Source organism: Chiloscyllium plagiosum, chromosome 34 (genome assembly GCF_004010195.1).
Source record: "Chiloscyllium plagiosum isolate BGI_BamShark_2017 chromosome 34, ASM401019v2, whole genome shotgun sequence".
Classification (NCBI taxonomy): domain Eukaryota; kingdom Metazoa; phylum Chordata; class Chondrichthyes; order Orectolobiformes; family Hemiscylliidae; genus Chiloscyllium; species Chiloscyllium plagiosum.
In genome coordinates this window covers 13,659,829-13,675,031 of record NC_057743.1, presented here as the reverse complement: position 1 = coordinate 13,675,031, position 15,203 = coordinate 13,659,829, and the positions used below count along the sequence as shown (strand labels likewise).

The following is a 15,203-nucleotide window of genomic DNA, read 5'->3' as shown; positions in this document are numbered from 1 at the left end:
AATTTGTTAAGTGTGTACAAGAAAATTTTCTGATTCAGTATGTGGATGTATCTACTCGAGAAAGTGCAAAACTTGACCTACTGTTGGGAAATAAGGCAGGGCAGGTGACTGAGGTGTCAGTGCGGGAGCACTTTGGGGCCCGCAACCATAATTCTATTCGTTTTAAAATAGTGATGGAAAAGGATAGACCAAATCTAAAAGTTGAAGTTCTAAATTGGAGAAAGGCCAATTTTGACAGTATTAGGCAAGAACTTTCAAAAGTGATTGGGGGCAGATGTTCACAGGTGAAGGGATGACTGGAAAATGGGAAGCTTGCAGAATTGAGATAATGAGAATCCAGAAAAAGTATATTGCTGTCAGGGTGAAAGGAAAGGCTGGTAGGTATAGGGAATGCTGGATGATTAAAAAATTGAGGGTTTGGTTAAGAAAAAGAAGGAAGCATATGTAAGGTATAGGCAGGATAGATCGAGTGAATCCTTCGAAGAGTATAAAGGAAGTAGGAGTATACCTAAGAGGGAGGGCAAAAAGGGGACATGAGATAGCTTTGGCAAATAAAGTTAAGGAGAATCCAAAGGATTTTTACAAATACATTAAGGACAAAAGGGTAACTAGGGAGAGAATTGGGCCCCTCAAAGACCAGAGCTGAAAATGTGTTGCTGTAAAAGCGCAGCAGGTCAGGCAGCATCCAAGGAACAGGAGAATCGACGTTTCGGGCATAAGCCCTGCTGCTTTTCCAGCAACACATTTTCAGCGCTGATCTCCAGCATCTGCAGTCCTCACTTTCTCCCCTCAAAGACCAGCAGGGCAGTCTTTGTGTGGAGCTGCAGGACACGGGGGAGATACTAAACGAGTATTTTGCATCAGTATTTACTGTGGAGAAGGAGATGGAAGATACAGAATGTAGGGAAATAGATGGTAATGTCTTGAAAAATGTCCATATTACAGAGGAGGAAGTGCTGGATGTCTTGAAATGCATAAACGTGGATAAATCCCCAGGACCTGGTCAGGTGTACCCTAGAACTCTGTGGGAAGCTAGAGAAGTGATTGCTGGGCCTCTTGCTGAGATATTTGTATTATTGATAGTCACAGGTGAGGTGCCGGAAGACTGAAGGTTGGCTAATATGCTGCCACTGTTTCAGAAAGGTGGTAAGGACAAGCCAGTGAACTATAGACCGGTGAGCCTGACCTCGGTGGTTGGCAAGTTGTTGGAGAGAATCCTGAGGGACAGGATGTACATGTATTTGGAAAGGCAAGGACTGATTAGGAATAGCCAACATGGCTTTGTGCGTGGGAAATCATGTCTCACAAACTTGATTGAGTTTTTTGAAGAAGTAACAAAGAGGATTGATGAGGGTAGAGCATTGGACGTGAACTATATGGACTTCAGCAAGGCGTTCGACAAGGTACTCCATGGAAGAATAGTGAGCAAGGTTAGATCTCATGGTATACAGGGAGAACTTGTCATTTGGATACAAAACTAGCTCCAAAGTAGAAGGAAGAGGGTGGTGGTGGAGGGTTGTTTTTCAGACTAGAGATCTGTGACCAGTGGAATGCCACATGGATCGGTGCTGGGTCCTCTATTTTCCATCATTGATATAAATGATTTGGATGTGAGCATAAGAGGTACAGTTAGTAAGTTTGCAGATGACACCAAAATTGGAGGTGTAGTGGACAGCGAAGAAGGTTTCCTCAGATTACAACAGGATCTGGATCAGGTGGACCAATGGGCTGAGAAGTGGCAGATGGAGTTTAATTCAGATAAATGCGAGGTTCCTCATTTTGGAAAAGCAAATCTTATCAGGATTTATACACTTAATGGTAAGGTCTTAGGGAGTGTTGCTGAACAAAGAGACCTTGGAGTGCAGGTTCATAGCTCCTTGAAAGTGGAGTCGCAGGTCGATAGGATAGTGAAGTAGGTGTTTGGTATGCTTCCTTTATTGGTCAGAGTATTGAGTACAGGAGTTGGGAGATCATGTAGCATTTGTACAGCACATTGGTTACGCCACTGTTGGAATATTGCATGCAATTCTGGTCTCCTTCCCATCGGAAAGATGTGAAACTTGAAAGAGTTCAGAAAAGATGTTGCCAGGGTTGGAGAATTTGAGCTACAGGGAGAGGTTGAATAGGCTGGGGCCATTTTCACTGGAGCGTCGCAGGCTGAGGGCTGACCTTATAGAGGTTTATAAAATCATAAATAGACAAAATCTTTTTCCTGGGGTGGAGGATTCCAGAACTAGAGGGCATAGGTTTAGGGTGAGAGGGGAAAGATATAAAAGAAACCTAAGGGGCAACTTTTTCACACAGAGAGTGGTACGTGTATGGAATGAGCTTCCAGAGCAAGTGGTGGAGGCTAATACAATTACAACATTTAAAAGGCATTTGGATGGGTATATGAATAGGAAGGGTTTGGAGGAATGTGGGCCAGGTACTGACAGGTGCGACTAGATTGGGTTGTGATATCTGGTTTGTGTGGACGAGTTGGACTGAAGGGTCTGTTTCTGTGCTGTACATCTCTATGATTCTTCAATGTGTTGCATTGACTTTTGTACAGTAAAATTTTTAATATTTGCTTACAAACTGAATTCTCTGAGTTATTCCCTAAATATCAGAATTCAAATTATTTATTAAAAACATTACCAATTCTTAACCAAATCATAACCAAATTTGGACATCTGGTCTGGCATTGTAACAGTTCTTAAAGTAACCATATTTCCACAACAAATATTACATGGAGCAATTGATAGAGTACAACTGGCAGAGTAGAAATTTCTATTAAAAACTCAGAATAATTTTCACAATGTTTTTACTTACCACAACCTGCCTCTGAAGACTATCAGGTGAAGAAAATGATTTCTGTACTGGCTGTGGGGTCGCAAAGATTGGAGACCCTGTATTATCCATACCACGGCCAAACCTGTCAGAGCAAACAAGAACTTTCAATAAGATCACACAAAAAAAATCATTATGACACTTCTCCATCCCCAAAATCATGTTGCAGCTGTACAGGACATTGATTAGGCCACTTTTGGAATACTGTGTGCAACTCTGGTCTCCTTCCTATCGAAAGGATGATGTGAAACTTGAAAGAGTTCAGAAAAGATTGACAAGAATGATGCCAGGATTGGAGGATTTGAGCTATAGGGAGAGGCTGAATAAGTTGGAACGGTTTGTCCTAGAGTTTCGAAGGCTGAGGGGTGACCTTATAGAGGTTTATCAAATCATGAGGGGCATGGATAGGATAAATAAACAAAGTCCTTTCCCTGGGGTCGGGGAGTCCAGAACTAGAGGGCATAGGTTTTGAGTGAGAGGGGAAAGATATAAAAGAAACCTAAGGGGCAACTTTTTCACACAGAGAGTGGTACGTGTATGGAATGAGCTTCCAGAGCAAGTGGTGGAGGCTAATACAATTACAACATTTAAAAGGCATTTGGATGGGTATATGAATAGGAAGGGTTTGGAGGAATGTGGGCCAGGTACTGACAGGTGCGACTAGATTGGGTTGTGATATCTGGTTTGTGTGGACGAGTTGGACTGAAGGGTCTGTTTCTGTGCTGTACATCTCTATGATTCTATGATTATGTCTTATGGTCTTATGGTACAGTTTTGCAAAGTGTCAGGAGACAGTACTTTCCATTAATATTCAACTCAGACTTTGAAGGGGTGGATATTGTGCTATCTCACTGACTGAAAGACAGTGTGCTGCTTCAGCAGTTTCAGGGCAATCCCCAGTTTTAAAAAGAAAGACTGAAAGAAAATGGCCTTTTGTGAAAAACTGGTCAACCTGGCCTCTGTGCAGGCAGGATTTCCCAGCAGGCCTGCCAGAATAAGGACACACCTTCTTCTGGGGACATAGAACCTCAGGGGTATGTGATAACCCGACCAACAAAGCGACACACGCCAGATATCGAATCAAGGAACAGGCATAGAAATGGTACTGAACCTCCAAACTGTGAACAATGGAGCCTATTGAGTTCAGGGGATAATGGTTTACTCTAATCTGAAAACAGTGTGGGAGGCTCCATGAAGTCATCAAAGGTTCAGTGAAGTTAATTTGGGATGGTATCGACCCCGTTGTTTCCATGAATGATCAGATTAATCCGGCCCCAGCAATCTCCGGAGATGCTTTGTGAAATGAGGGGTGGAACCGGTCGGCCCTTTGGAATCACATGGGTAAAGGGGGCAGTGGGGGCAGCAGGGCCAGCTATCGGGGGCTCTTTTCCTTTTCACTCAGCTCATTCTGAGCTCGCTGAGTCTCTGTACAACAACCCTTTGGGGCTGAAGACATTGACCTTGTCTGTGACCTCGGACTTGGAATTCTGTAATAACACCTCGAGGCAGAGAGGGAGCCCCACTGGACAAGCAACAAGTCGCCCTGAGACCGTAAGGCCTGGGGCACTCATACTCTGCAGTATTTGGTTAGGCCTAGTGGGGAGAGTGGTTGTGTAATTCTTAAAGTGTGAGTACCCTGTAAATTGTGTAAGATTAAAGATTTATGTCGTGCCCATTTCAGTTTTCTTATATTTTATATCAGAGTATCGAGTATACGTTTAATCAAAGTATTGTACGGATTGGGCAAGTTGAATTTTTTTCTGTAATAAAGTTCCCTGGTAATTTGGAACTCATATTTGAGTCCGTCTGTGTACACCAATTCTGGCTGAGTACACCGCAGATCCCAGACTATAATTCCAGTGTCAAGGACCGAAGGGTGATCTGGGCGATTTGATCTGCCCACTCAAGGGGGATTGCTGGCCAGGATAAGCAGTTTGATCTCTGTTTTTCTCTCGCTTAGGAGTACTGCCGGAGTGGTAGGTACCAGGTGGCCATTGTCCAGCCAGCAAGACAGGGAAAGGCACAGGCATTGGTGGCAGTCATGATTACTGTGCGGAGATACATTCCGACTGGCTGGTCAGGCTATAAACAGTGAGTTTGGTTCAGGCTCTCTCTCCAGCGGAGTTGCCCTAGTTGCATTCCGGGTTTTTGAAGTTCCCACAGCCTGCTGGAGAGAGACCACCATAGTAATCGGCGAACCCCAGGCATTGGCCTGAGTGTGGAGTAAAGGAAAGAAGCGCCTGCACACTTCCCAGCTTACCAGTCCCGCACTGTGATAGGAGGTTGAATGTTATCCAGGATCTCTGCCTCAAATCCTTCCGAGATGAGGTTAATCAGTTGAGATTTTTCGCACCACCTTAATTGAGAGAAAAATGCAACAAGTGAACTCCGTTCTCAACAGCTTTTACTAGAACTTCCGTACTTGGCTGTGAGCAAGACAGTTGCTTGCACCTGATAAAGACCGAGCTCAAACTCATTCATGCTTCATCTATGCAGTTCTGTTTGATTGTCCCACGAAAAGAGCACAAATCCAATGGTGAAATGTTCAATCAGACATGATTGCACTGAATGGCGGGGCACGTTTTGATGGGCTGATTGGCCTACTCCAGTTCCTATGACACTGATCAAGTGGGGATGGCTGAGTTCAGCATCAGCCTCACCTCTGGTACTAGTCTTCCCTTTCTACTAGCCTGGAGGGGTCCAATACAATGACATTTCACAACTCACAGAGAGACAATTCAGCCCATTGAGCTCATGTCCCAGCATTCCTTGTAAGCCACACAGCCCCATGAGTGTGCAGCAACTCTGATACTCTGTGCGTACCATTCAGAGTCAGCGCGCTAATCACGGCATTGAGTTCTGCTGCCAGGATTCACTGTCGTGGATCGCCCTTAGGGGCCAAGGCAGCTATTCGGAAAATTAGAGGGAATGCTGGGGCTGGTCCCGGAGGCTGGGATAAATCAAAAAGGTGCTGAGGGACTGCGACCCATGGCTTACCCGTAAGAGGTGACAAAATATTTCTGGATCTCTGGATTTGGAAAGGGCTTTCTGAAGTCTTTTGGAAAGTCTTCCACCTTCCATCTATCTCCGCCGTTACTGGTGAGTTCCCAGAAGGCAAATTCCTCTGTCAAAATTGGAAATGGCGAATTGTTACTGCAACCATCGATCGGACAGTTTTAAATGCAACCTGTGACATTGATGAGCATTTACATTTCAAGGAGGTTACACCTTCCCAGTACACTTATCCAATTCCATTTAAGGAGATACAACAATCATCCCAGTTGATTTATCTTTTGCCCACCCAATCTTCACATTCATTCAGGAAAAGGTGGAATAAAAGCTGAAGGTAGGGGCTGAGAACAAAGGGGTAAGCGATAGGAGGAAATGGAGCCCAGACAGACATGGGATGGGTAATTGTGAGGAGAAAGTGAGGACTCCAGATGTTAGAGATCAGAGTCAAAGAGTGGGGTGCTGCAAAAGCACAGCAGGTCAGGCAGTATCCGCGGAGCAGGAGAGTCGATGCTTTGAGCATAAATGCTTCATCAAGAATGTAGGGGAGGCCCAAGGGGGCTGAGAGATAAAGGGTGATGATGACAGAGCAGAGGCAGGAACGGATAGGTGGGAGAGAAGATGGACAGGTAGGACAGTTCAAGAGGGCGGTGCCAAGTTGGAGGATAGTGGTGAGCTAGGGAGAAAGAAAAGCTAATAATGGAGACTCTAAGTGGGTGAAAATGGGTCAGCTGTGCTAACAGCAGTCTATGTAATGGCAAGGGCTGAGGTGTGGGGGTGGGTAAAGGACATGGAAGATGGTGCTTAACGTTACTGAACTCAATACTGAGTCCTGAAGATTGCAGGGTCCCCAAGCGGAAAATGTGATTCTGCTGTTCCAGCTTGCACTGAGCCTTGCTGGAGCACTGCAGCAAACCTGAGTCAGAGATGTTGCCTAGGGACTACAGTGGTGTGTGGAGGGGCAGGCTATTGGAAGCTGTATCATCACATGGTCTGATTTCAGCACAGCCAGCCCTTTAGGGGCAGCAGTTGCTAACCTGCAGCAAGTTAACTCGGGGAGCAGTGTTAATGGTTTCAGTCTCAGCAGGGAATTCCTGACCAATTACATGGCCAGCAGTCCTGCACTGTCAACAGTGCCAATTGGAAGAATGACCATTATTGGAATTGCAGGTTAGTGTAGCTCAGAGGATTTGGAGCTGGGTTCAAGATGATGGGAATTGGGGGGGGGGGGAGGGAGCGGGAATAGTTAGGGACAGTGTGGGGGTCATCTTTGGGCAGTGGTCATTCTGAGGAGCATCAGCTCCTCCAAAGAAAGATCTTCCCAGCTTGCCTGATATAAGCCCAAGTGTGGGCTCCTTCCCCAAGTTGGGTAAAATTCCAGGAAGGTAAATAGGTCACCCCATCCCCTGTAAAATTTCATATCGCTCAGAGGGAGGCAATAAGATTGTAGGTGGCACGGTGGTTAGCACTGCTGCCTCACAGCATTAGAGACCCGGGTTCAATTCCCGCCTCAGGAGACTGACTGTGTGGAGTTTGCATGTTTAGATTAGATTACTTACAGTGTGGAAACAGGCCCTTCAGCCCAACAAGTCCACACCGACCCGCCGAAGCGTAACCCACCCATACCCCTACATTTACCCCTTTACCTAACACTACGGGCAATTTAGCATGGCCAATTCACCTGACTTGCACATCTTTGGACTGTGGGAGGAAACCAGAGCACCCGGAGGAAACCCACGCAGACACGGGGAGAACGTGCAAACTCCACACAGTCAGTCGCCTGAGGCGGGAATTGAACCCGGGTCTCTAGCGCTGCGAGGCAGCAGTGCTAACCACTGTGCCACCGTGCCGCCCACATGTTCTCCCCGTGTCTGTGTGGGTTTCCTCTGGGTGCTCCGGTTTCCTCTCACAGTCCAAAGATGTGCAGGCCAGGTGAATTGGCCATGCTAAATTGCCCGTAGTGTTAGGTAAGGGGTAAATGTAGGGGTATGGGTGGGTTGTGCTTCGGCGGGGCGCTGTGGACTTGTTGGGCCGAAGGGCCTGTTTCCACACTGTAAGTAATCTAATCTACGATGGTGGGAATGTCACCACTGGACTTTATATGCTGACCCCCAACCTTCAAACCTGATAGTGAGGAGCAGATAATATAGTTCCTGGATTCCTGACCAATATTAATTCCTCAATCACCATCTTTAAAACAGATTCTCTGGTAAGGTCCCCCATTGCTGTCTTTGCACAATTTGATCACCATTGTTTCCCAGGTTACACTTCAAAAGTACTTAGCTGCGTGGGCTTTGTAAAATTCTTCATCCACCTTGATGGTCATTTCTTGGTCTCACCCACTTGCTGAATAGGATGGATAACTAATGGGGCAATCTAGGATTGATTTGAGTGAGACGTTAAAACGATCAAAGAATTCAGTAAGGATACAGTAAGGCTGATGTGCGACTTCCTCTACTGAGGAAATGGAGAGTAAAAGAATTAACCTCAAAAACAGAGGCAAAGTGTTTAACAGAGAAATCAAGAAACACCTTTTTTCACGCAGAGTCATGTGGATTCTCAAAATAGCTGTAGTTGCTATAGTAATTGAAGGTGAGTTGTGCGGCGGTAATGTCATTGGATTACTATATGCAGGCCAGGCAAATGTTCTCCAGGCATGGGGTCATTCCCCATCACAGTGAAGTTTGAGTTGATAGATTAATGCTCATTTTACTGAAACTATAATTGCCTGCTAATGTTTGTGAGGGAAGGAAATCAGCCATCCTTAGCTGGTCTGGCCTACATGTGGGCTCGAGTAATGTGACTTTTAAAGGTGGAGCAAGCCCCTCAGTAAAGAATGGGTCATGAATGCTGGTCTTGCCAGCGATCCCACATCCTATGAAAGAATACATTTTTAAAAGTTGAGTTTTCAGTGAAAAGACTTACTTGGTATGTGAGAATCATAGAATCATAGAGATGTACAGCATTGGTACAGACACTTCCATCCAACCCATCCATGCCGACCAGATATCCCAACCCAATCTATCCCACCTGCCAGCACCCGGCCCATAACCCTCCAAACCCTTCCTATTCATATACCCATCCAAATGCCTCTTAAATGTTGCAATTGTATCAACCTCCACCACTTCCTCTGGCAGTTCAATCCATACACATACTACCTCTATTTCTGGACTCCTCAACCCTTGGGAAAAGACTTTGTCTATTTATCCTATCCATGCCCCTCATAATTTTGTAAACCTCTATAAGGTCACCTTTCAGCCTCTGTTGCTCCAGGGAAAACAGTCCCAGCCTGTTCAGCCTCTCCCTATAGCTCAAATCCTCCAACCCTGGCAACATCCTTGTAAAGCTTTTCTTAACCCTTTCAAGTTTCACAACATCTTTCCGATAAGAAGGAGACCAGAATTGCACGCAATATTTCAACAGTGGCCTAACTAATATCGGACCTTACCATTAAATGTATTAGTCCTGCTAAGATTTGCTTTCCCAAAATGCAGCACCTTGCATTTATCTGAATTAAACTCCATCTGCCACTTCTCAGTCCATTGGCCCATCTGGTCCAGATCCTGTTGTAATCTGAGGTAACCCTCTTCGCTGTCCACTACACCTCCAATTTTGGTGTCATCTGCAAACTCACTAACTGTACCTCTTATGGTCGCATCCAAATCATTTATATAAATGACGAAAAGTAGTGGACCCAGCACCAATCCTTGTGGCACTCCAATGGTCACAGGCCTCTAGTCTGAAAAACAACCCTCCACCAACACTCTGTCTTCTACCTTTGAGCCAGTTCTGAATCCAAATGGCTAGTTTTCCTGGAATTCCGTGAGATCTAACCTTGCTCATCAGTCTCCCATGGGGGAACCTTGTTGAATGCCTTACTGAAGTCCATATCGATCACATCTACTGCTCTGCCCTCATCAATCCTCTTTGTTACTTCTTCAAAAAACTCAATCAAGTTTGTGAGACATGATTTCCCACACACAAAGCCATGTTGACTATCCCTAATCAGTCCTTGCCTTTCCAAATACATGTACATCCTGTCCCTCAGGATTCCCTCCAACAACTTGCCCACCACCAATGTCAGGCTCACCGGTCTATAGTTCCCTGGCTTGTCCTTACCACCCTTCTTAAACAGTGGCACCACATTTGCCAACCTCCAGTCTTCCTGCATCTCACCTGTGACTATTGATGATACAAATATCTCAGCAAGAGGCCAAGCAATCACTTCTCTATCTTCCCACAGAGGTTCTAGGGTAAACCTGATCTGGTCCTGGGGATTTATCCACCTTTATGCATTTCAAGACCTCCAGCACTTCCTCCTCTGTAATGTGGACATTTTGCAAGATGCCACCATCTATTTCCCTACATTCTATATCTTCCATATCCTTTTCTACCATAAATACTAATGCAAAATACTCATTTAGTAGCTCCCCCATTTTCTGCAGCTCCACACAAAGGCCGCCTTGCTGATCTTTGAGGGGCGCTAATGTCTCCCTAGTTACCCTTTTGCCCTTAATGTATTTGTAAAAACTCTTTGGATTCTCCTTAATTCTATTTGCCAAAACTATCTCATGTCCCCTTTCTGCCCTCCTGATTTCCCTCTTAAGTATACTCCTACTACCTTTATACTCTTCTAAGGATTCACTCGATCTATCTTGTCTATACCTGACATATGCTTCCTTCTTTTTCTTAAGCAAAAGAAAACCAAAAAAACCAAAAGATTTAAACAATCTTTATCTAAGGCACAAGAACATCGTTAGGTGAATTGGCCATGCTAAATTGCCCATAGTGTTATGTGCATTAGTCAGGGGGAATGGATCTGGGTGGGCTACTCTTCAGAGGGTCAGTGTGGACTTCTTGGGCTGAAGGGCCTGCTTCCACACTGTAAATAATCTAATCTAATCTTGAGTTGGAGATCAACCACAGGCTCAAGGGCCTCTGTCCTGCCCCTAATGTCTCCATGGGTTCCTTGATTTGATTCGATTCCCTACAGTGTGGAAACAGGCCCTTCGGCCCAATCAGTCCACACTGACCCTCCAAAGAGCAACCCACCCAGACCCATTTCCCTCTGACTAATACGCCTAACACTGCGGGTAATTTAGCATGGCCAATTCACCTAATGACATTCTTGTGCCTTCGATAAAGATGGCTAATCCACCTAGTTTACACATCCTGGCACAATTTAGCACGGCCAATCCACCTGACCTGCACATCTTTGGACTGTGGGAGGAAACCGGAGCATCCAGAGGAAACCCAGGCAGACACAGGGAGAATGTACAAACTCCACACAGACGGTCCCCCGAGGCTGGAATCGAACCTGGGACCCTGGTGCTGTGAGGCAGCAGTGCTAACCACTGAGCCACCCTGCTGTCCATCATAGACCAATGCCGAAACAACACACACACACACTTCAGGAGAACACAAATATTCTTCAGCTTAACCTACGGTACCATATATTTCTGGGACAAACCTTCTCCACATGGGTTCTTGATTAGATTCTTTATTGCGGATGTGCAATAATAAACTGTACCCTGGTATTCCTTTTTCTTCAGCCTCAGTGACCTTTTGTGTTGAACTTTTATGTCTCGTCTATCCACAAGCTTCTTCCAGTGTTGGCAGACTAGTCTACAGGTCAAAACTAACTCTCCTGCCGGGATGTAGGAGAGAATTTTGAGCAGCACCTGCTCAGGTAAAGCCTCTATGTTGGCCATCTTTCCAAACCGACCTCCAGTAGAGATTCTGTTTCAACTGGGGAGAAACAAAGCTCAGAGGAATTGATTCAGATTTCAATAAAATTGGAGCAAAGAACAGAAGCAGAGCTGGCTTAGCACGTTTGCGAAGAAAAATATACAGAAACTGAAACAGAAATAGCCCACTCAGCCCGTTCTTTCAATCCTAACTCATATCATTCAATTTCTTTCTCCTTTATATGCTTACAGGTGTGCTTTAAAGGCATCTATGTGAATTGTCTCAACTACTCTTCATGCAGTTCCATGTTCGTTGTAGGGCTAACAAAGTTTCTCCCAAATTTACTGTTTGACTTAGTTAGTGGCAACCTACATTCATGCCCCCCAGTCAGTTCTGGGAACATTTTTGTTCTGTGCCTATCCTAACCAAATCTTGCAAGATTTTAAAGTCCTCACCCCTCAACCCCTCTCCCCAACCCAAAAGTCTTTTCTTTAATGGACAATAGTGACCCTCTTTGTTGAACTGAAGGCTTGAACTTGCACCGGAGGCAAATTTTGAACTTAGAAAGGATAAAATCTGAGTACTTGCTAAATGGTGAAAAGCTAGAAAACCAACAGAGGTACAGGGAAGTTTGGGGGCTTTTGTGTAAAACACTATCTGCAAGTCGAGAAACCAATCAAAAAGGCTGCACCAACATTGCAACATACAGCACACAGCCATCCAAATGCCAAGAACTCCCCTTGAAATAACTCCACAGAGGCCAGTATTCCATCACTGAGTCACCCTTTATTTACATGTTGAGAATGTGGTGCTGGAAAAGCACAGCAGGTCAGCATCCAAGGAGCAGGAGAATCGATGGTTTGGGCATTAGCCCTTCATTAGGGCTTATGCCCGAAATGTCAATTCTCCTGCTTCTTGGATGCTGCCTGACCTGCTGTGCTTAGCCAGCACCACACTCTCAACTCTGATCTCCAGTATCTGCAGTCCTCACCTCCTTTATTTATACGTGCATAGTACATGACACTGACCCAGCTAACTCAGAGCTGGCTCCTATAGTGAACAGAACCCATGACACTCCTGTTTCTACCTGTCAGCCAGGGCTCCCTGACTGGACCAGATTAACAGCCGCAATCAGGGAATTCATACTCATTACAATCACTACACTTCTGACCTTTCCAAGCCAATGCAGCCTTAGCACTGGTCACATCTACTGTTTAATTAGCTGGTACTGGCAAAATGCCACCTCAGGGTCACAATGTCCAATGAAATGGGTTCAGTTTCTACTTTCAGCCCCAGCAATGGGTGTTCCGGCTCCACAGAAACATTCAACCATGTAGCAAAATTAGGACACATTTTATTATAAACATCACAACGGCAAGTTAACTAAGTTTCCTAAGTTTAAAACTTCATGGAAGATAGCTCTGGAATCAGACTACATCGATGTCCAGCTGGATTATTTTCTTGTTGGGATGGAAGATTCCAGGGTGAGGCAGGTATCACTTTTCATTCCTCGCAACCCTCAAAGATGGTGAACCCTCTCATTCACGCACAGTCTGTAATGATAAGAAGCGAATTCCAATATATTTAACTGGTGCCAATACAGAATGGTGACCACAAAGGAATGGTGGCCAATGTCCAAGATAGAATCATGGAATCCCTACGGTGTGGAAGCAGGCCATTTGGCCCATTGGTCCTCACTGACCTTTCAAAGAGCATCCCATCCTGATCTACCCCTTCCCTATCCCGGTAACCCTGAATTTCCCATGGCTAATGCACCAGAGTTGCACATCCCAGGACATTATGGGGTAATTTAACATGGCCAATCCACCCAACCTGCACACTTTTGGACTGTGGGAGGAAACCAGAACACCCAGAGGAAACCCACGCAAACACGGGGAGAATGTGCAAACTCCACACAGACAGTCGCCCGAGGCTGGAATCAAATTCAGGATCCTGGCGCTGTGAGGCAGCAGTGCTGACCACTGAGCCACCGTGCCGCCCCAAATGGTGCCTGACTTGGGAATTTGCCGGGATAACTTCTCCAATCAGCTTGACAGCATTATAATCTGATTCCAGAGCTCTGGTCCTTTTGAGTGCAGTTCCCTGCTGGGAGTTAAGAATCAGGAGACTTATCCTCTCATTGTATTATGAAGCAGGTTATCATAATATGATGCAGTGTAATAATACAGTGTACTTCACTATCATAACGTAAAGGGGCAAAGGTGAGGAATGCTGGGTAGATCAGGTCTCTATTGTCATTGTTGCTATTACACCACAGCACCTCAGCAGACATTATAATTTATTCCTTTTAATACAGGTTATGATGTACTTCTGATAACGCTCCTGTCACTCTTACTTCATATTAGGTTTAAAATATTTTAATACATTACACTACATTTGTTACTTTATCACTTAATAATGCATTATTTTACTATTTGCCATATGATATCACACTCTATTACATAATCTGTTTGATAAATCATTCTCTAAATACTGCCTTTCCTGGTCAATAGAATTAACAGCACAGGAAGAGATGACTTAGTTTCACTGCTCCATGTTTCTGTTCCATGCAAGTCTTCTCCCACTCTGCTTCATTTAACCCGATCGCCATGTCTAAGTCAGGCGAAGAGTCGTCCCACACTTTGCAAAGGGAAAATATTAAAAGTATAAAAAAAGTGTTACATTCAGGGCACAATAAGTTAACGTTTAAACTGAGGCAGGATCAAAGCTAGGCCTGTAAAACAGATACCCACTGGGCGGACTCCAACCCAATCTGCATTGTGGTGCTTAAAGATAGTTCAATCTATAAATCCATGGTGTGACTCACATGAGTGCACTGTTACAGTTTCTTTTTCTGGAGACTCTGTAACCACATTGCCTGTAAGAAATGAATTTGTGACTAGAAAGCATACAAGCAATGAATCAAATACAAAATTGTAGCTCATTTCAAAATATAATGCTCCTAAACATTATTTTAAATAATCCTATCACTTCCTCTGTAAATAAAACCCAAGCTTAGCAACAATAAGATCATTTCATCATCACTTTTCTGCTCTCACTTTCTTCCCAACCTTGGGGGTATCATACAGTCCTCATCTCTATAACCCTCCTTCTCAATTTAACCAAGACACTTAGCCCTTGCTTCAAACTATGTCTTTGTCTTGTGATCCTACATCGCTGTATTCTTTCTTGATGTGGAGACTCACCCTAGCCCGGACTCTCCTCTGGCCAGTCAGTGAAACTCTCAATCAACAGCACTGATCTGCACATGCTCTGTGAAACATAATAGTCTGAGGTTCAGTATAGCCAGCAACTTTATTGCAAAGACAGCAAAAGGTCAGTAGTGTATAAGCAGCTACTGGATGTGATTCAATTGATGCATGACCTATTTTAGTTCCTATTGCACTTCCTTTGCCCTTGTTTTTATGGTTTTTACACTGAGAACAACATTGTACAAGCTAAATGTGTTATTTCATTATTTTAACCTGCTGCAAGTGAGGTATACAATAATTTGTCATTTCGACTGTGTGCGTTTACAGATCATTTCTTCAATTTATTTCCTACAAAAGTTGCATTGAGGTATCTTTTGACTGAGAATTCAGTTTGTTTACTCTCTACGCATTTTGGTTTTGGTGGTCTTTTTATGGAGACGGGGAGTGAGGGAGGGTGAGGAAGTT

The 15,203-nt window shown here is 44.6% G+C and overlaps 1 protein-coding gene across 2 annotated transcripts in view; it reads right to left on the bottom strand.

The window, feature by feature from the left end:
• LOC122540213 (F-box only protein 44-like) overlaps positions 1 to 14,820 on the bottom strand; it is an 18,557-nt gene extending 3,737 nt beyond the window's left edge. Inside the window, exons 1-5 of one of the 2 annotated variants that reach the window (XM_043675599.1) lie at positions 14,733 to 14,764; positions 14,354 to 14,404; positions 11,309 to 11,586; positions 5,827 to 5,953; positions 5,090 to 5,185 (exon numbers count right to left, since the gene is read on the bottom strand). In XM_043675599.1, coding sequence (XP_043531534.1) covers positions 5,090 to 5,185; positions 5,827 to 5,953; positions 11,309 to 11,549 — 464 coding nt within the window. In that variant the 5' untranslated portion in view covers positions 11,550 to 11,586; positions 14,354 to 14,404; positions 14,733 to 14,764. Of the gene's footprint in view, positions 1 to 5,089; positions 5,186 to 5,826; positions 5,954 to 11,308; positions 11,587 to 14,353; positions 14,405 to 14,732 lie in introns of both variants that reach the window. The other variant, XM_043675598.1, reaches the window with a different exon arrangement.
• Between the last annotated feature and the right edge of the window lie 383 nt (positions 14,821 to 15,203).